The 21,182-nt window shown below is 43.0% G+C and overlaps 1 protein-coding gene and 1 long non-coding RNA gene across 6 annotated transcripts in view; one reads left to right on the top strand and one right to left on the bottom strand.

Moving 5' to 3' along the window:
* RYK (receptor like tyrosine kinase) overlaps positions 1-11,924 on the bottom strand; it is an 88,605-nt gene extending 76,681 nt beyond the window's left edge. For both annotated transcript variants that reach the window (XM_040636797.1, XM_040636798.1), the window contains exon 1: positions 11,696-11,924. In XM_040636797.1, the coding sequence (XP_040492731.1) occupies positions 11,696-11,924 (229 nt within the window). The remainder of the gene's footprint in view (positions 1-11,695) is intronic.
* The window catches only part of LOC103678969, a 34,937-nt gene continuing 25,316 nt past the window's right edge, over positions 11,562-21,182 (top strand). The window contains exons 1-2 of one of the 4 annotated variants that reach the window (XR_005836565.1): positions 11,562-11,726; positions 13,178-13,311. This is a non-coding gene — a long non-coding RNA (uncharacterized LOC103678969). Of the gene's footprint in view, positions 11,727-12,844; positions 12,875-13,177; positions 13,312-21,182 lie in introns of those variants that run through there. The other 3 variants (XR_005836564.1, XR_005836563.1, XR_572786.2) reach the window with 3 other exon arrangements.

Here is a 21,182-nt window from a genome sequence, read left to right as displayed (position 1 = left end):
TACGATTTGACGTGATCATCATTCAACTTACTTCATAGCCAACTCCTAATAGGAGCATGGTCTCTGAACTCAGTCAGCCATGGAGGCCATTAATAACTTAGAGCTGACTCTTATGTCCAGGGGCTCAGCACAATGGAGAACTCTCAAACATCACTTCTCCCTGCCAGCAACTTGCATTGCGAAGTGCTAACGTGAAGTCCAGTTCCAAAGCCAAATGAATTCTCTTCTCAGGCAAGTCACTTAGCTCTCTGCTAGAAGTCAGTTCCATGAAGGCAGGGATATTCATCTCTTTTAGTAAAATATTATCTATTTATTAAAATATATTAATCCCTTAAAATAAGGCCTAGTAAACATTCAGTAAATAATTGTTTGGAGCGTGAGTTTTAAGTGTTGCTAATAAAGACAATCAATCAACCAGGTTAATATCTAAGTGACCTCTCTTTCAAACATTCTGTGATTTTAGTTTTCATCGAAAACCATGCAAATCTCCCACCAATAACTAAAACAAATTGTTTTGAGGATTATGTAGCATTTTCACATACATTATACCAACAGTGGTAACAGACATCCTGTTGTAGTTGAAAAGCATCTCATCTTATATATGAAGAAACCAACACTCACATTAATTAAACACATATGAATAAGGTGAAATTAAAACTCAAAAATGCAGAATTCAGTACTGTGCCACATCACATTATCTGCTATATTCCCACATTTGTGTACATGTGCATGCGCACATATACAAACCGTAAAACTTTTTTCTTTAAATTGGACTAAATTCTCTCCTTTGACAACTAATGTGTTAGAAAAGATGCAAACAATTATAAAGATAATCCTTGACTATTTCCACTTCTAGACAAGATAGAATAATAGGACCAGACTCTCTTGTCTGAGATAGCCAAGAACCATACAAGAGAGTTCAGAAAGACAAAGACAGCTAGAGTATGCAAGATGAAGTACCACAGAGGAGAAAGCAGCACTGAAAACTTCCAAGATCTGCAGACGGTTGCCCTCCAGTCTTTGGCTAACTACTGATCAGAGGATGGATAAGGAAGCTGCACAAGGACAGAGAAAGGATAAAATGTACAATCCTACTTACACAGGATCTGGAATATCGCCTATTCCCACTAGCGAGACTGGAAAACCTCACGATTCACACAGGTCACCAGAGAAAGTACACAAAGGGGTCTTAACTCAGTAGTGGGGAAAAATTAGCCCTACACTGAGCATTGCTCCTGTCCTAACAAGTCCAAAAAGCAAGATCAGAAGGATCAAACTGCTGCCAAGTAACTTAACTGAATCCCAGAACAAAACCTAAGAATATTTATAGGAATACAAAAATATTCAGCACCTACCAGAGTAAAATTCACAATGCTTGTCCTTTGCTCATGAACCAGGCATGCCCCCCCCCACGAAAAAAGGGAAAATAAATAAATAAGTGATAAATAATTGAAACCAATCCAGAAACGGCACAGATGTTAGACTTAGTAGACGAGAACATGAGACTTAGTAGACAAGAACATTTATTTTTTTTTTTTTTAAGATTTTATTTATTTATGTGACAGAGAGACAGTCAGCGAGAGAGGGAACACAGCAGGGGAGTGAGAGAGGAAGAAGCAGGCTCCCAGCGGAGGAGCCTGATGTGGGGCTCGATCCGGGAACGCCGGGATCACGCCCTGAGCCGAAGGCAGACGCTTTAACGACTGAGCCACCCAGGCGCCCCTAGACAAGAACATTTAAACAACTACTGTAACTGTATTTCCCATGGTCAAAAGTTAAGCAGAGACATGGAAGATACAAAAAGACACAAATCAATTTTTTAGAGGTGAAAACTACAATGCATATGATGAAAAAATGCACTGGATAGAATTAACAGTAGCTTAAGCATTTCAGAAGAAAAGATGAGAAATTGCACTTCTCAGGTCTTAATAATTGGAAAAAGGCTTTTGCCAGAATCTCTCTTGAATACTTTCCATCTTTCAACTGCCCGGCAGACCAACAGCCTGCTGGGAGTTGCTAGTCAAGCCTTGGGGTGGCCTTAGTGCAGTATATGGGAAAGACAGAATGTGATGGGTATAGTGATATTGATTTGTTTGTACAGAGTGCAGAGCTATGGAAGCCAAGATGGAGGACACCTTACCCAGAGAGAGGGGTACAAGGAACAGAGATGGGAAAATTAGGCAACCTCAAAGAAAATAAGGTATTAAAAACTAATTTATTTAAACTACCATTCATAAATATAAGTAAGCCCAGCCCAACTCCCTTCTTGGATAATAACTCAGCAGGCAATGGGAAATGATAAAGAGAATGATGACTCCCATATGGCATAAGATAGTGAATCTCCCCTACAAGAAGTATGACTTATTTATTCATTGAAGTTTTACTGAACATCTACTACATGCCAGGTATTGTTTTTAAGTGCTGGGGATATAGAGTGGAACGGTATAAAAGGTCTTTACTCAAACAGAACTAACTTTCGTATAGGGGGAGACAAAAACAACAAAAGTATCACATGCTTAAAATAAAACAGGGTGATAAGAACAGAGTGGCACTGGGGGGTCAACCCTAGGAAGGCAAGGCTTTCTGAGGCAGTGACATTTTAAGTTGAGATCTGTAAGTCTCCAGTCCTGTAAAGATCTGGGGAAAGTATGTGAGACAAAGCAACCATCAAATGCAGATCCTAGGATGAGAAAGAGCTTGGCAACAGAGGAGCTAAACACATGGGAGGTGAAGAAGGATAAAAGAGGAAAGAGGTGGCAGGCAAGAGTCTCCATATAAACATTTATCTGTACATCAGAAAGATTTGAACAGCATAGATACTTGATATTTATGAACTGTTAATTTCTTAGGTGTGATAATAGTTATTATAAATTTTTAGGTCCCTATCTTTTAGAGATACATACGAAAAAGTTTTTACAAAATTATGTGTCTGAGTTTGCCTCAAATAATCCAAGTGGGGAATCAGGACAGTGAGGGCAAAAGAGTAGATTGGGGAGTGGAGAGATATAGACACCCCCCCCCCGCCAAAAAAAGGCCATTAGTTGATAATTATTGAAGCTGGATGATGGCTACACATAGGTTCATTATATTATTCTATTTCTGAATGTTTGAACTTTTCCATAATAAATACATTTTTAAAAGCAAACTTATTTAAAATAAATCGGAATTTTGGGGGGATGGTAAACTTATTCTGTATGATACGATGGTGGATACATGACACTATACATCTGTCAAAACTCATATAACACAATTAAGTGATCCTTAATGTATGCAAATCTTTAAAAATTCAGGTAGGAGGTCAGGGAATACCAGGATGAAATACAGAAGGTAATATGCCCCCTTCCAGACCAGCTTTTGTGGGACACAAGATGCAACTATAAGGTTTCATCAGAGGTCCCTACAAAGCCCCCAAAGTCTAAGTCAGCACAGTACACAAAACTTAATATGGTTGGATAGCCATGCCTTTGTCTAGGGAAAGGCCAGAAGACTTTCACAAAATAAGGTTGAGAACAACTGATATTTCTTTTACTAGCAACTTCCCAGGTGATAAATGAGTTACTATGGCTTATAAACCTAATGGTAATATCTCACTGCCATCATTCGCTTTCCTTGCAAGGACATTACTACACAGCATTACCACAAGCAAATAATAAATATCACCAGTGAATTTTACAACTCTGAAAGAGAGTTGTGAGAGGTATCTCCCCCACCCCCTAAAAAAAGGAAAGGTGGCAATCCTTTTACAATACCATATTTCATTTAATCTAAACTGCACCATTATTTTTCGTGCCACTAAGAAAGATAAAAAAGAACTGTCAATTAACTGATGACTCACCATTGGTTGTAAAGTGGTTTCAATTTCAGAGATGTTCAAAGGTGGGAAAACTGTACATCTTATAATCAATGAAACATGGCATTCAAAAGTTCATGAGTTGGGCCCCATCTCTGATCTCCTAAATAAATTGCTCAGGATAGGTTCAGGAATCCATATTTTGTTTAAAGCCCCTCAGATTATTCCGGTTAAAGACTAAGTAAACGGTTAACCTTCAGAGGCTGCACAGAGAAAAAAGTATGCACTCTGGAGTCACAAAGCCCCAGACATTTCCGTGACCTCCCGTGAATTCTGTAATTTCCCAGAGCCTCAGCTTTATCTATTAAAAAAAAAATGTCAATGCCACCTACTTTATATGGTTGATATAACAAAAAAAGAACACATGTGAAGTACTTAGCATATAGCAAGAGGTATACTAAAACACACATATTTATATAAAAACATATTTATTTATAAATAAGACATAACATACTTATCTCATATACAAGCATGAGACCTATGAAATTACTTTTCAGAAATATTCTACCACTCAGCAGTAACACTTGCACAGTAAAAAGAACTGTTCACTAAGTATTTATTAGGTAACTCAGCAATATACACACACTTGTTTTGGCACATCATATCTTAAGAGGTCCCACATAAATGAAAGTTGTTTAATAACATTTTAATCAGAAAATACTGTACTTGATTTGCACCAACAAGGATGACACAAAAAAAGCACTTTTAAGTGTAATATAATTTCAGAGTACCTAAATGCTTTGTTTCATGTCCGAGTTTTTGTTTTATTTTGTTTTTTGTTTTGTTATGTATAGCTGGCAAGTTTTTTCACAACACTGGCATAATGCATTAAAACCACAAAAGTAATGCTATGAAACTTCACAATTCAGGATGCTCAAAAAAAAATACCCTCAGATTTCATTTGTTTCTAAAGTGACCCTTAAAATCCAAACAGTATTTTAGGCAGCACCTTCAGAACTGACTAGTCAACTCAGGATGTGACTCATAGTGGACAGGTTTAGCCATAATTGGACAGAGTTCTCCCACACGTGGAGCATGAGGAAGGGAAAAAAAAACTCAAAACCCACAATTGCACAATGCCTCAGCCTTGCTCTCCCAATGAAGAACACATGGATTCAAATTAATGCTGCATCAATGCCACCACCCCACCCAAAATGCCCAGGGTTAAGAGTCTGCTCAGGGTGCTAACCAACTCCACCAGCAGGCACCCCACACCTCTCAGATTATGCCAGACACATCAGCAGGGAGGACACTCTCACTGCCCTCCCCCCCAAGCGCTTGACCTGAGAGTTAAGAGGAAGGAGAGGTGCTGGGAGGAGAGGAACACATGGCTCATCTTATTTTCCTTTCCCTCAACCACCTCCCAAATGGAGAGAGTCCCTCAGTTCAGCACCCCAAATCTGAAACCCTGGAGTCCTCTCTGACTCCTCTCTTTAACTGTCAAGTCTCCTCCACTAAGTCTTTTCCAAACTCCCTGCACAGTCCTCACAAATCCATCCCACTCCTTCAACTACCCTAGTTGATCCCTCTTACCAGCACAAGCTGACTCTGTCCCATTTCCCAAATCCACCTTGTCTTTCTCCAAGCCCCTTTCCACTGGGGCCAAAAGTCATCTTTTCTGTAACCCAGTCCTGTTCGTGCACTCTCCTTTCCTAAATTCTTCAACAGCTCCTCATTACCTACGAGATGAAATTAAATTCCTAATTCAATCTCAACCTACCTCCCAGCTTTATATTCTGCCACTCCGTGGCTTTGCCAATTTTTCTCATTTTATCCACATTAGATTTTTCCTACTTCCTGATTTCACACCCATCTACTTCTGTACATCTATAGCTTTTTCATGCTGTTTTCTCACCTGGCAAGAACTGTTCCTCTTTTCTGCCCATCAAACTCCTCCTCAAGATGGGGCTCAAATGTCTCCATTCCTGGAACACTTTCCCTAAACTCTCTAAGGCTCTCTCCCCTTCCCCCTTCTAGAGTCAAGAGTAATCACTCCTACAGTAACTTAGTCATATCAACAGTATGACTCTTATCTCAGTGTAACGGTCCTCAATATAATGGTTAGTCTTCCCTCCGAAATTCTCAGTTCCTCAAAAAAAGGAATTTAATAATTTTGAGTCATCATTTTCTACCACAGTATATGGTACTTGGTTGGGCTTCAAAAATTTTTATTAAACTGGTCTGGGGAGCATTGATCTCAACTTATATTTAACTGATTTTAAATAAGATGTGAACAATGCTTAACTCTTCCAGAGGGTATTTACTTTAACAGAATAGCAAGTTACCCAAAGTGAATTTCTAATTGGTGGGAGGCAGAATCTATTCTCAGAAGACCTCTGACCCTTACAGAGTCCCTATCACTACCACCACTGCTGCCATAACCTGTTCATACAATAGCCCTCACCCCTCAGCATTTTGCTAGGAGCAAACTCCTAGCACTGCCCCAGCCACATAATAGTTTCACAAGTCCTGGATTTCCAGGGAACTTAATTCTATTAGAATTATGATTAGGATAATAGAATTATGTATTATTATCTAATACAATTAGAAAGAGAACACGGGAGGATGCAGATAATAGTCAAGAGCACAAACATGTGGTAGCAGGCTTTCAGATTCTACTTCTTGAGTGTTTTTGGTTAATCACAGCTCCTCCAGAGCTGACAAAGAGGCAAGATGGATTCTGGATTCAAGCAAGACCGAATCAAGACTGGACCTTTTACTCACTGCCCAAAGGACCCTAAATCAAAGTCCTCATCAGTAAAAATGGGGAAATGAGTGTCTACAATGCAGCCTGTTAAGAAGAGTAAATGAGAACAATGAAACTGGGCTTGGGGACACAGCGATGCCACATGCAGAGTAAAAGCTCCTGAGGCTTTTCGAGTTTCTGTACAGGCAGACTTCCATCAGGACTATATGCCCCACAACCAAGGAACTGCCCAAGTCTGTTTTCTTATCCTATAAAATGGAAATAACAGTATATACTTGAAACAGGAATTACCTTTGTGCCTGACAAAGGCAAAAGACTGCTACATGTCAGCATCATTCTAAAAAGTGGCAACTACTACTCTTCTAAATATTATTACAAAAAAAAACAAAAAAACCTGTTACACATCAACAGCTCTTCAATAGTCAAAGCCCAACCTTAACTGTCATTTACATATTCTGGAATGACCACTGGCCTTTATCCCCATTTCAACCTGAACTCCTCTGAATGATACTAATGAAATCACAAAGACATTAAACCACAAAGAAACAGAAAGGGAAAGAAGACAACAACACGACATACATTTCGATAAACTTTTCCAAGAGGGGAGCCAGATGAAGAAGTGGTCACTGTTCCTCAGGACCCCTGAGGCACCAAAGACCAGCCTGAGGCTCAGGCTTGACAAAGGGGGAAACTCTAAAAGGGGTGGGCCCCCAGATCCAGCAGGAGACCCTAAGTTTTTCTGAAGAAACTGAACCACAGGGGCAGGAGAACTGTAAAGAGAAGTCAAAGTCTACAGCTTGAACGGTGGCCTTTATCCCCATTCCATCCCACCTCAACCAGATAACCCAAACCCAGGCAGTCAGTGTATTACCAAACACATCAGAGGCAGGCTATTTGACGGTCTTCTCTGCAGACACTGACTGTTCTCAAAGAAGATGTGAAGGTGCTGCTATGTGGAGTGGATGTGCAATGAAAACTCTACCTGTACTCCAAAGGAAGTCACTAGACCACCAGCACACATTCTCTCCTAATCAACCTTCCAGCATCTTACTCTTAATTGTGGACAGCCAAGGATGACCAGGTGTTTGTGATCTAAACAACCATAAAAAGTACCCTGAAATGAACAAGCACACTGGAGGAAGCAGAAGAAATATTAAAAACATTAAACATATGGGAAAAATGAAAAATACATATACAAATACATCAAAGATAATATATCTATGAAGAATAAAATGGAAACAGAAAATGAAATTAAATGAAATGAAAACAGAGAACAAAAAGAGCTTCTGAAACTTAAAAACATCATTAAAATTTTTAAAATAAAAGTTTAGAAGACAAAATTGAGAAGATTCCCACCCACACACACTTTCCACCTCCACAAACAAAGATATAAACAAGAGGCAACATAAATTAAGAGTATCTGAAGATCAATTCCAGGAGATTCAATAATCAAACCAATAGATGTCTCAGAAAGAAAAATAAAAACAAAGGGTAGGAAATTATCAAAGTAACAGACATTTTTGAAAACTGAAGAATATGAGTCTTAGATCCAAAGGGCCTACTAAAACGAGAGCCAACAGGTGAACAAAGGACCCACACAAAAGCTTATATAATTTCATAATGCCAGGGGATGCCTGGGTGGCTCAGTCAGTTAAGCGTCTGCCTTCAGCTCAGGTCATGATCTCAGAATCGCGGGATTGAGCCTTGTTGGGCTCTCTGCTGAGCAGGGAGTCTGCTTCTCCCTCTCCCTCTGGGATCTCCCTCTCTCTCTCAAATAACTAACTAAATAAATAAATAAATAAAACCTTTTAAAAAATAAATTTCAGAATGCCAGAGAAAAAGACCCTGAGCTTCAATAAAAACAGAAAAATAAAAACAAAAATCAGATGGCTTTGAATTTTTTCATCAGAAAGCCTTAAATCCAGAAACAGTGTGAAAATGCCATCAAAATTATGGGGAAAAAATATTTTTTTTTCAGCCTACTATTCTAAATGTAGCCAAACCATCTATAAAGGACCTATAAATCACCTATAAAGCATCTAGGGTAGACACCTTAAGACATACAAGGCCTCAAATAATTTATCTCCTATGCATCCCTTCTTAGGAAGCTACTGAGGATACCCTTTAGCAGAACGAAGCAAACCAAGAAAAAGAAAACAAGTGATCCAGGAAACAGGCTCTAAGGCAGGAGAGAAGGGAACAGAAATCACAAGAAAAACAATCCTACTGTTAGACTGGAACAAGAGGATGGAAGGCTCCCAACCAGGGAGTCTCTAAGAGGAAACCAAGTAGAACTGAGAGATGATTTGTGCTACCTGGAAAAAAATATCAAAAGGCACTGAACATATTTTTCTTGGGGTATCTGAGGAATGCAGTCATAGATATATGAAAAAAAAAATCAAAAAGTTGAAGGCAATTATTTGCTCTAGGGAAAACATAAAAATATAGAAAAAAAGCCATAATCTGGCATCACTATTTAACTCAGAAGTGAGCAATTAATATATATGCAATAATGTAAATACTGATTATTGGTTTTACCAAAAATTGTTATTTAGCTGTACCGAGGAACTGGGGCAGAGAACAGGGCAAGTGCTCAATTATGATACTAGGAAACTGAATGTTTATTCTATTAATTTCAAAATATGCAAGTAAAGAACAGGAAAATAAATAAACAAATAGAACAAGTATGAGATGGTAGCTTCCACTGGAAAGTAGGACCTGAAGGATAAAAAGGCCAAGGGTAGGACACTGCTGTGTTTTATGTTAAGCCTTTTAGCACTATTTGATTTTTAAACTGTGACTTTTAAACATATTAATTGGATTGAAACAACAACTTACTCTCATAACAAAGGCAATTAGTTCAATTTATAAAGTTGTCACTATCAAGTTCACTTTTAAGTTTCTTACTTGGAATTCCAAACTCATTGTCTTACAAATATTATAAAATGATGATTAGTTTCCCAAGTCAGCTTTCAGAGGCATTTAACCCATAATGATACAAAAATATAGCACGAACTATTATTTCAAGTAGTCTTAAACACCATAAGACTTTCTGTGAGAAACTGCAGTCTGAGAACTCAAGATGCCTGGTACACATCTGAGTCTTACCCACTCGTTCTTCCCCACCCAGAAGCAGCCAAGGAATGAATACTTTAAAGGTAGAGTGGATGAGGGAGATGAACCTAGATCTGGCAAAGAGAGTCAAAATGTAACAGGTCAATTCTATTTGCATTAGAAAAAATACCACTGGAGGTCCCTCTTGCCCCAGAGGTTGATGATCAGTAGAGGGATCCTCCCTCCCAGCCTCCCAATGGGCATAAAGCTGGAGGCTCATCAGTCAGGGGACAAATACATATACATTATTTCAAGTATTAATTAGCAATGACTTTTTTCCCACCATGCCATAACGAAACTTCTATATAAATGATATCTTTATTAAATTTAATAAAACTTTGTCGCCTATGTCAACACTATGTTTAATTTTTTTTAATGATTATAAATTGTGTGACCTTGAAAAGGTTAAAGCCTCAATTTCTTCAACTCTAAAATGGGAGTAATGGTATCTATTTAACTGGGTCACAAGAAAATTAGAGGAAATGATGTGTGTAAAACATGTAGGGGCCGGTAAGTGGCAGGCACTCAATCACTGTCAGCCTCTGGTTGTTCCCTATCCCCTACCCCCACCTGGCTGGTTTCTAACATGTACTCTTACATGTAAACAAAGTCACAAATTATACGCAAGCTTTTAACCAAAAAACCTTTAAAAACCATACAGAATGCATTAATATTTTAAAAATAATTATGTGATATGAGTCCATTTGTAAGCTTTCATTATTTTTCCTAAACCTTAGTCTTATGCTCCAAGTACTAACCTAATTGGCAGTTTTAATTAATCTCAACTAAATTTAGCTAATTCAACTAGACCAAAAAGAGGATTAAGAAGGACAGGACATTACAAAAACACAGCATTCTTGTTTGATTAAAGACTACAAACCCATATATGTAACAATGTCTAAACAGACTGCTAAAAGCAATACCGTTTCAACATTGAGTCCACTTCAAGAAAGTCTTACAAATTTAAAAAAATAAAAATAAAACTGATAGATAATGGATGATTAAAAAAATAATTCCCCCCTATCACTCAGATATACCACAAACCTGAGATTAAATAAAGAGGGGGGAAATGTTATTTTGTGCCACAATACACAAAAGAAAGTCTAACACACAAAGAATGTCTAGGCATCCTTAACTACCAAAGACTTCCCATTTGGGGCCATTTTTATCAAACCTTCCTTTAAGGGCTCATTTCCAGAATCCACAGTCTCAGCACAAAAACACCATTATTTTTCAAATTAATTCCCCAAACGACAAAGCTAATTAGGTGGAACAGAACTGACCCAAAGCTAAGTTCTCCTTTTCCTACAAGGTATTCAGAGTAAAAGAGTGGCCCTGAAATACAGATCAGTCCACAGTCCAACACATCCAAGACAAGAACCAAAATGATACTAAAGAAGCTAACAGGTCTGCTACCCAGAGATTCACTCCCCATTTAAAAATATGCTTAAACGTCACAAGATTTGGAGGCTGCCACGAACATGCAGTGCTCTTCTAACCTCTCCCTCCTCCCCCCCACCTCATTTTTAAAAAGAAGTATGATAACCAGAAAGTAAGACCACAGTATTGTGGCCTCTACTGGGGCATCAAAACCACAGCCAGGTCTGGTCGAAATAAAACACGGACTTCGAGATATCCAAAATCCAGGGCCCTACAATGACACGCCTAGGATGGGTCAAAGAAACTTGGTGCATCAGGGAAGAAAAGTTTGGAAGCTATGAATAGGAATAGGGCGAAAACCGAAGAGGCAGTGGGGTAGAGCGGAATGGGGTGGATCCCCGGTCTTTCACGGCGGGACAGCGAGGACTTAGGGGGTAGGCCGGAAGGCTGACCCGAGGCGGGGGCCGGGCAGGGACCACACCTCCCGGCCAGCAAGGCAGGCAAAGGCCGGGGCCCCGAGACGACCCCGGGCACTGGGACGCGACCTGGCCGCGGTCCCCCGCTCTCCGACTGGGCCGCGGGCGGCCGGAAGCAGCCGGGGTCGGGCCCGACCTGCCCACCCCGACGCAGACGGCCCCACTCACCGATGAGCCGGCGCACCTCGTCCTCGCTCAGGTAGAGGCTCACGCTGGGCCCCGCGGCCGCCGGCGACAGTACGGGAGGCCGCTGGGCCGGGGCGGCGGCGGCGTCGGGCGCGGATAGCAGAGGCAGCAGCGCGAGCAGGAGCAGCAGCGGCGGCGGCGGGGCCCTGAGGCCGCGGGTCCCGGGGAGGCGGCCCCAGCCCCGCGGCCCTGGCCGCGCCGCCCGGCGCATGGCCGCCGCCGCCGCCGCCGAGGAGGAGCGCTGGCCGCCCGCCGGGCCGCCGCCACCCACCCCCGGCCCCGAGCCCCTCACAGCCCCGAGCCGGGGGCGGCCGCCCAGCTCATCGCGCCGCCGGCCCGTGGCAGCCGGACGCCGCTTCAGACCGCCGGAGCGCGCCGCCGCCGCCGCCTTCTCGGCGGCATCGTCCACTGCAGGGGGCTGGACGCGGAGGCGCGCCCGTGCGCGCCGCCGCCGTCCCGGGATCGCGCACGCACGCACCGTCCGCTCCGTGCTGGCGGCTGCGGGGCTGGGAGCGCTTTGGTTTTCAAGTGCTGTGGTCAGCTGAGGGCTCCCTGGGCACCCTTTAAAAGGAGCCCGTCCCCGTCCCACGTTGTCACCATCCTGATGTTAGCTTGTCTCTTGTCTGTAACTCTCCCGCTCGCCGCGACACAGAGTCCAGGCAGGCAGGCCCGGGCTGCGGCTGCCCCGGAGTGGGCTCCCCAGGTCCAGGATAATGCCTGGATGCGGCCGCTCTGGTAGCAAAAGAGAAACCTGCTTTTTCTTACTGAGAAAATGGTGAAAAATAGAAAGCACCTTTTATCCCACCATCGGAGGTCAACATTAACATTTCTGTGTCACTTCCCATGGATAAATACTGTATGCATTTATTCTCCAAAAAATCCTACTCAGCAAACTTTAGTAACCTTATCCTTACACGTTACGAAATTTTATTTTTTATTATCGTTCTGCGTCCCCATTGTCAACCCTCATCTGGGGTTGTTAACCTGTGGTGTGCAGAAGTGTGTGTCTGTGTTTCTCAGTGTGCGCTTGGGCACACAGAGAAGTGCTGTGTACGTTTCATCATTTGTTCTAGCGAGTCCCGGCCCCCTGAAGAGGTTAAGAATCGTGCCTACACCTCGAACGAGCCCGTGCGCGGACCTCCGGGTCTCGGGTGCATTTATGTGAGCACCCACCATCACGCTCAAACTTGCTCCAAGTGCCCCCTCTCTCGGTTGAGACTTCCAAGCGTCCCCTCCCCGCAGTTCACCTCGGCTCTGCGGGAGGGTCCGCGCTCTGACCCTGGCCGCCCGCCGACCCCGCGCCTCACTGCGCAGCTGCTGCGGGGCAGGCCGGGTTTCCGTGCGCAGTTGCTGCTCCCGCTGGGAGGCCGCGGGAGGCGGCTATTTTTATCCTCCGGGGAGGGTGGGGGAAGAGAGCGACTGATGAGGCGGGAAGTCCTCAACTTTTATTTTCCCCTTCTCTAGTGAGAGCAATGGATTCCATTTAGAGATAGGCTAGCCTCGATGTGTCAAGCTTCAGCCCCGGAGTTGTGTCCATCATCCTACGGGAGGAGGCTGAGAAGAAGATGAGAGCTGAGGAAAAGTGCTCCACCACAAAGGTCAGCAAAAACTCCTTATGTTGGGGGCAGCCGCTACTATCTATTAGGGGACCAGCGCTCTGGCAGAAGAGCTTGGGGCTGGAAATGTGCGGTGTGAACAGGGCTCTCAATTCAGACGGGAGGTGCTTTTTTTTTAAAGGATGGCATATTCCCTGCAGTTTTCAATATGGCTCCCAGTCCCCAAGTGAGGAAGCTCCTGCCTTCAAGGCAATCTCCTATCAGTGACTTCTTGACGTAGTCGGTGATGTAAACACAGCAGAGCGGTCAGTCAGGCCTGGCTGGGCTGTGGTACTTGTTAATGGTGGGAAATTAAACCCCAAGCCTCGGTTTCCTCATTCATAAAATAGGGGTGTTAATGCCAGACTCATGGGCCTTTCACAGGATTTAATTGGAGAAGATGGGAGTAAAACGCCCAGGCAGAGTGTCAGACCCATTGTTATTGTTATTACAATTATAATGAATCCCTTCCCTATAATGACCGTTTCCTGAAAAGTTTAATCACCAGTTACCTCCAAACCATTCAAACCAGAGACGCTCAAGAACTTCATTCAGTACAGCACCATGCCTGGCCCAGAGCTGAGCTCAGGGCATCATGCTTGGCACTAGCACACAGGGGTAAGCAAGGTGCTTCCTTGAGGACGGGTGATAAACGCACGTTCATTGTGCATTTTCATCAGTGCTGTGAAGAAGTTGGTGGTTCTCAAAGTATAGCTCCCAGACCAGCAATACTATCACCTGGCAACTTGTAGAAATGCGAATTCCTTGGCCCCACCCCAGACTAATAAAAGTAGGGGTTTCAACCTCAGGGGGTAGAAACAGAGAAGTGGTATATACATTTCATTATTTGTTCTAAAGTCCCTGTCCCCCAAACAGTATCACAGGCCCTCCAGGTGATGCTGGCCGTTCTGTCAAGAAAATCTCAACTCTATTAGCTCCCCTTTGAACTGTTGTAGCTGCTGCCTCACTGGCCTCCCTGCTTTCCCCTTACTCCTTTATTCATTTAGTCTGTTCTCAACATAGCAGCCAGAACTATTCTATTATACACAACCAAATCATGTTGCTACTTGGCTCTTAGACTACTAAGGGTTCCCTAATTCATTTAGAATAAAAGGCAAAGTCCTTAACAAGCTATCAAGGCAGTTCTCATTCTCCATCTTCCTTGCTTCCTTTCTGATCTTATCTCTTACTCTCGCTCACACAATGACTGCTCTGTTGTGTAACACACCAGACACAATCCTACTTCGGGGCCTTTGCCCTGCTGCTCTCTGTACCTGGAACAACACTCTTACTTCTGACTTTCACATGGCTTCATTCCTTTCCTCTTCAAATCTATATTCAAATGTTAACTTCTAAATAAGATTAAAAATGTGACCATCCGAACACTTTAACTCCCCAGAGAACAAACCAATTCCCAGTCTCTCCTGTCTCTACAGGGTACTTGGTCTTACACAAACTTCTTCCTGCAATCCCCATCCCATCCCTGGAGAAGGAATCGTCTGCCCCCCACCGTCCCCCAACAAGGTGTGGGGATAAACTTTTGAAATTTCCCAATAAGTCTCGGTAAAAATGCTGGGAAGCCCTGACCTCAGCCTCCTGAGGTTTCTCTGCCTAGAGGAAATGAAAACCCTCAATCATCACCATACTCTACACACTGCCTTGTTCTTGGTTTTGTTTGTAGTTGACCTTATTCTACTTCAGGAGACAAATTTCAGAGGCCTGGAAAACGCCATCATCAGGGCTGCTTCTGCTATTCCTAAAAAAGGCTAGCCTTGGGCTAGAGATGCAGCAGGGTGGGTGAATGGAGCCCTGGGGCAGCCTGCATGGGGGCAGTACTGGGATGAGGCCTCCCAGATAATGGGAATGACTGGGATGTTCCATACATGCAGTCTGATGCTCCACTCAGAGTCCCAGCTCATGTCCAAGAGGATAGATGCCTGCCCACAGAGCCCTGAGAACAATTCCTCACCCCGGCCTCAAGTTCACTCAGCTAGGGGAGGGCTGTAAAAAGGGGTGCCTCTAAGTTTTGAAAGTGTCCCCTTTCTTTGCAAGGAGCAGTTGGGAATGCTGCTGTGTCTACTTTAGAGCAGTTTACTTTTCAAAGTTCTCCATCCACAAGTAATATATTAACCCATTGTGTTGTGAAAGACTCAAGCATCACCGAAGTACATGGAGTAAGATAACATCCTCCTTGATACAAACCATCATCTCTCTCCCCCAACTCCCAGTTTGGTGTATGTTCTTATAGCCCTTTCTCTCGATATTTGCACGCGCACACACACACACACACACACGTGTGTCTGTATATGTGTTCAGACACACAACTGTGTGTTTATGCATGCTTTCAGTTTTATAGACATGAAATTGTACAAAAGGTATCGGTCTGCATGATTTGCTATTTTCACTGATCAAAGTAAGTTGAGGTATTAAGGATGCTTGCATGACAGAGCATACAGAGGTTTATCCGTGGTATTCTTTTGGTTGGGATGGACCATGATAGATTTCATGGATCTGATGATAGACCGACCACACATCCTTGCACATGCATCTTTATGCATATTGTATATATTTAGAAGGGTAGATTCTCAGAAGTGGAATTGCTGAATCAAAGGGCGTTACTTTATAATGTTGATAGATTCTTGAATTGCCCTCCTAAACACCATTATATACTTCCGGAGCTGGTCCTAGTTCTTAACCTGGTGAGGGTGACCCAAATCTTCTTTCCTAAAGGGTCTGGCCATTACTGATCCTTCCTGGATTGAATTGCCATAGTTTGCCATTAACCTTACTCACAGGGCATGATAAACTAAGAGACCCCTGAGGGATCTCATGTATTCCAGACATACTGTTCCTTACCTGTCTTCTGGTTTCCATTATTTCCATTGGAAAGTCAGTTGTAAGTCTAACTGCCACTTAGACACGTTATCTGTCTATTCTCTATGGCTGGTTTAAGTTCGTTTTTTTTTTTTTATGATGTTCTGCAATTTTATTGATATATATGAGTGTGGCTATCTTTCCATTTACTTTGCTTGAAATTTATGGAGATTCCTGAATCTGATGTCTTTTGAAAATTCCAGGAAATCCTCAGTTCCATTTCCTTTATCATTAATAGTTAGGTGGGTAGATAGATAGATATGCATTTTTCTGAGCCGTTTGAGAATAGGTTGGAAACATAATGCCCCCTTCCCCCAAATGCTTCACTGTGCATTTTCTAAGAAAAAGGACTTTCTCTTTAATAACCACAGTGCAATTTTCAAAATACAGACATTTCACATTGATACAATACTATTTTCTAATCCATGGCCCATATTCAAATTTTATCAGTTGTCTCAATAAGTCTTTTATAACTATTTTTTCCTGGTCCAGGATCCAATCCAGAATCACACATTGCATTTATTTGTCATGTCTTTTTAGGTATTTTTTTCCATCTCTTTTAAAAGTTCCTCGACCTTTCTTTTGCCTGAAGTTCTTCACCTTAACCAGTTATTTTGTGAAATGTCCCTCAATTGGTGTTGCCTGGTATTTCCTCATGATTAGATTCAGGTTATGCATTTTCAAAAGGAATATCACTGAAATGATGTATACTCAGTATATCATATCAGAAGGCACATGATGTTGGGGCGTCTAGGTAATGTAGTCGGTTAAGCATCTGACTTTGATTTCACTTCAGGTCCTCATCTCAGGGGCATGATCTCAGGGTCATTAGATTGAGCCCTGCATTGGGCTCCACACTCAGTGTGGAGTCTGCTTAAAACTCTGTCTCCCTCTCCCTCTGCCCCTCCTCCCCATGCGCTCTCTCTTTCTCAAATAAATAAGTAAAACCTTAAAAAAAAAAAAAAGAAGAAGAAGAAGAAGAAGGCACATGATGTCACTCTGGCCCATTACTGGTGATATTATCTTTGACCACTTGGTTAATGTGTTGTCTGATACATTTCCTTGCTCTAAAGTTACTATTTTTCTCTTTGTGATTAATAAGAAATTTGGGGGGAGATACTTTGAGATTATGTAAATTTCTGGTTCCTCTGCAAACTTTTATCCACTTGTTTGATCACCCACTGATGATTTTCTAACTTAACTATTCCTTTCATATTTATTTGGCATTTAACCATAGGGAGGCTTTTCTCTTTTCTCCAACTTATTTTTTCATTTATTTATATCAGTATGGATTCTTATTTTATTCAATGGATTATAATCTGCTACTATCATTATATATGTTCATCCTCAAAATGTATTTGGGGATATTTGAGATTTGGCTAGTGGGAATTTCTTCAGCTCATTCCTGTGTTCTTTTGCTAGGTCTCTAGCATTCATTGAACATTTCCTTACATTATGAAACAACAAAATATTCCTGTATTCTCTTATACATTTCTGCCCCAGCTTGGAATCAGCCGTTTTTCATAGGAGTGCCAGTTCCTTTTAGTGGAGAATGGTATTTAGAAACCAAGATTTGGGAGCTAGGTGTGCTTAAATTGCTACTACAATATAATTGATTCTAGGCCCTCTCAGGAGACAGAGTATGGAAATAAACACATTTATGTGTGTACATTCTGTGTACTTATGCCTACATACACATATAGATCTGTAAAATCTATGAGTTCATATGAATACTCCTGATTCCAATCCCACACCATTCCTCCACTCTCTTCTCTGACAGTAAGAGACCTGACTCCCATTACCCACAATGTATCTGCTTATTTGCTCAGTCCTTCCCTTGTTAAGCAGACTCTTGGCCCTGCTTGCTGAAAGCTGAGCCCCAGACACACCAATCTCCACCCCAACTCCCCATTCCCAGGCATGCCATCCAAAACTTTTCCTCCAGGCCGAGTAAAGGGCAGTGGGGTTGAAGGCAGAATGGGAGGGTTTCTAGAGCAGCACAGAACAGTCCAGATCTTGAGAGGAGATATTAGACACCTCTAATCTTTATGGGACAGCCCCACTCCACCACAACCTAATTCTCTCCAGCCACCCACTGAGATAAGGAGCTGGAATCTCCCCATCCCCAAGGCTTTCCTCAACTTTCTTTCCTTTCTAGATGCCTTCCAAACCCCTAATTCCAGTTTATTTCCTCTGCAGAAGAGTTTAGCTATCTCTTTCTGTTATATTCTCAACTTTTCACCTTCTGCATCCACTCAGGTGTTTTACCAAACAGAGCCCTGTGCTCAGGAGGAATGCATGCCTTAGGGGATGATGCAGCCGGAGTCGGTTATGATTTTAAATATTTCGCTTCCCTCCCTCTTTGCTATAATTACAATTATACTGAAATATGCTTAGGAGAGATGTGACAGTCAGACAGTCATGCTAGATGTATCATTTTGGTGAAGATTTAGAGGATGGACTGGAGGGAAAATGGTAACAGCAGAGGCTGGAAAAACCAGACAGCATGATTTTTCTACACCTAGGTGACAGAGGACTGTGACTAAACAGGGAGGGCAGGACAGTGAGGATGGGAACAGGGAACCTGATAAGAGAGATATTTATGGGATAGGATCAGTAGGCTTGTTGATAGATTGAGTAAGGTTGGCAGGGGGCAGGGAGGTGGAGGTGTGGGTTGGGGGCAGGGGCCTGGGATGAATCCCAGGTGTTTGGAGTGGGAACAGGTAATGGTAGTGCCTAACCCTCCTCACCCTCCTCCTCCTTCTGCTACTACTAATGATGGGGCCATTGTTGAGCGTGGACAGTATGTCAGACACTCTGATCAATGCTAGACATACGTCATGAGACATAACGAGACCATTCAATCCTGTACAGAATGTATTATCATCCGGTTTCCCAGGTGAGAATGCAGTAACTTCCCCCAAGATTTCACAGATTGCAAAAAGCACTTTGTGCAGGTTTAGGTTCTGAAATGGTGATTTCGGCTTGGGGCACGCTAAATTCAAGGTTCCTGTGGAATATCCTGGCAGAAATGTCCTGCCAGCAGATGGAAATGCAGGTCTGAGCTCAGCAGAAAAACTGGGGTAGAGATACAGCCATCCACACAGAGGTGGCAAGAGAGACCAGGTAGTTAGTATGGGATGAACGGGAGAAGCTTATGGAGAAGGAGGAGGAAAGAGGGCTGGGATGGAACGCTGGGCACATGAACATCAAGAACAGGAGAGGAAGAGAAACTACAGCAGAGGAGGAGTGGCCAGAGAGTGAGCAGAACCAGGAGAGCAGTAGTGCAATTCAGGAAAAGTGGTGCGTCAGGGAGGCAGTGGTCCAGCGTTCTAAATGGTGCCAAGTAAGCCAAGAGCTGCAGCATGCCCAACACATGTTTCCACCAAGGGGGCATCGGTGAGGGAGACTGGTGGGCGGAAGGCTGAGTGCAAAGGTCAAAGCAGTAAGGAAAGGCAAGGAAGTGGAGATAATGATCACCAATGTTATCAAGAAGCCCAGTGGAAGAGTAAGGAGAGAAAGAGAGCACAATATCTAAATGGGATTTACAGAGCTGCTTCTGAGGTGGAAACATTTTAGTCGTTTCTAAGCTGAAAGGAATGTGCCAAAACAAGGAGAGAGGTCAAAGATGCAAAGAACAGGAGGAGATAAGTCCCAAAAAGGCAGGAGGAGCTGGTTCTGAAAGCCACAGTGTGGTCAACACAGTGGGAGGAGCGCCTCTGGCAGCTTCAGAAGCAGAGCCTGTTACAGTGCTGGCCCCCTGCTCTGGTGAAGAGGGGCTCCCGATGGCTTCAGGCACAGATTCCTTCATGGGGTAGACAAATAGGGGAAGAAAGTTAAGGAAATCCATATTTGGTTGCTTCCATTTTTTCTTGAAATATGAAGGAAAGTCATTTCTGGATTAAAGCACAGAGGAGTAGGGTAGATTTGGGGGATTGGTATAAGGGCTGAATGTCTGCAATTGCTGGGGAGGTGGATGGAAGATGGTTTTGACCAAGGATCTTCAAGCTTTTCTGGGCACTGTTGAGAGTGAGGCTGAAACTGAGGAGTGTGGTGTCTGAGGTCATACTGATCTGTGTGTTGAGCAGTCTGTTTGCAAGAGGAAAGAAGATGGCCTGTGGAATAATCCCCATTTGGATGCAGATCCAGAGCAGTGGAAGGAAAAAGCTGGGTTGTAGAGGATGTTTAAAATGCTAGATCATAGCATCTAGCTTGGATGGTTCCCAAGTGAAACCAGAAAGAACTAAAATAGAATGAGACACTTCTGCTTAAAGATGGCAGATTGAACACAGTTTTTATCTCTTCACTCTCCCCAAACGCTACTAAAATGGCAGGAAAGCGTTTTTTTCTTAAGGGTATAAACCCAAATAACAAAGGAAGTGGTGGTAGGTCAACTACATTTTGGAAGCTGAAAGAGGGTGATCAATGGCAATCGATTTCGCAAAATCCTAAGTCAGGAGTTGAGACATCAGCTAGCTCAGAAAGAGGGAAATGCAGGGTGAGCTAAGAACAGGAGGACTGATTGAAGAGCATATAGGGTCTTCTCCCCGGTTTGAGCACAAACTAAAAGTTTATGATCTGGGAAGGATAAAACAGAGGTCTTGGACTAGAAGACATGAGGCACTGATGAGAGCTGAGATACCATACTAAAAACAGGAAGATAAAGTCTGTATACTGACCAGAAAAGACGGCCCCCTCCCCCATCTGCTCTCCTCTCCAGCCCTCTTCCTATACTCAGCTCCCATGATGCTGGCTGGAGATTGGAGAGCTTTCCGCAGGGAATCTGAGCAGTCCAGAAAAAAACATCAAAAGATACTGACACCTGCTGCTTCCTCCCCCTTTACTCCAGGTCAAGATCACCAGTCAACATCAGATTTTTAGCACTGCACTCCCAAACAGGAAAGGAAAGGTGAGGACCACTAGACATTTGCAGCAGTTCTTCAGCATGAAAGGCAAAGAGCAAAATAAACGGTGGGGGGGGGGGGGGGGGGGGGGGGGGG

Source organism: Ursus maritimus, unplaced genomic scaffold (genome assembly GCF_017311325.1).
Source record: "Ursus maritimus isolate PB19 unplaced genomic scaffold, ASM1731132v1 scaffold_20, whole genome shotgun sequence".
NCBI lineage: Eukaryota > Metazoa > Chordata > Mammalia > Carnivora > Ursidae > Ursus > Ursus maritimus.
This window is presented reverse-complemented; position numbering and strand designations above follow the sequence as displayed.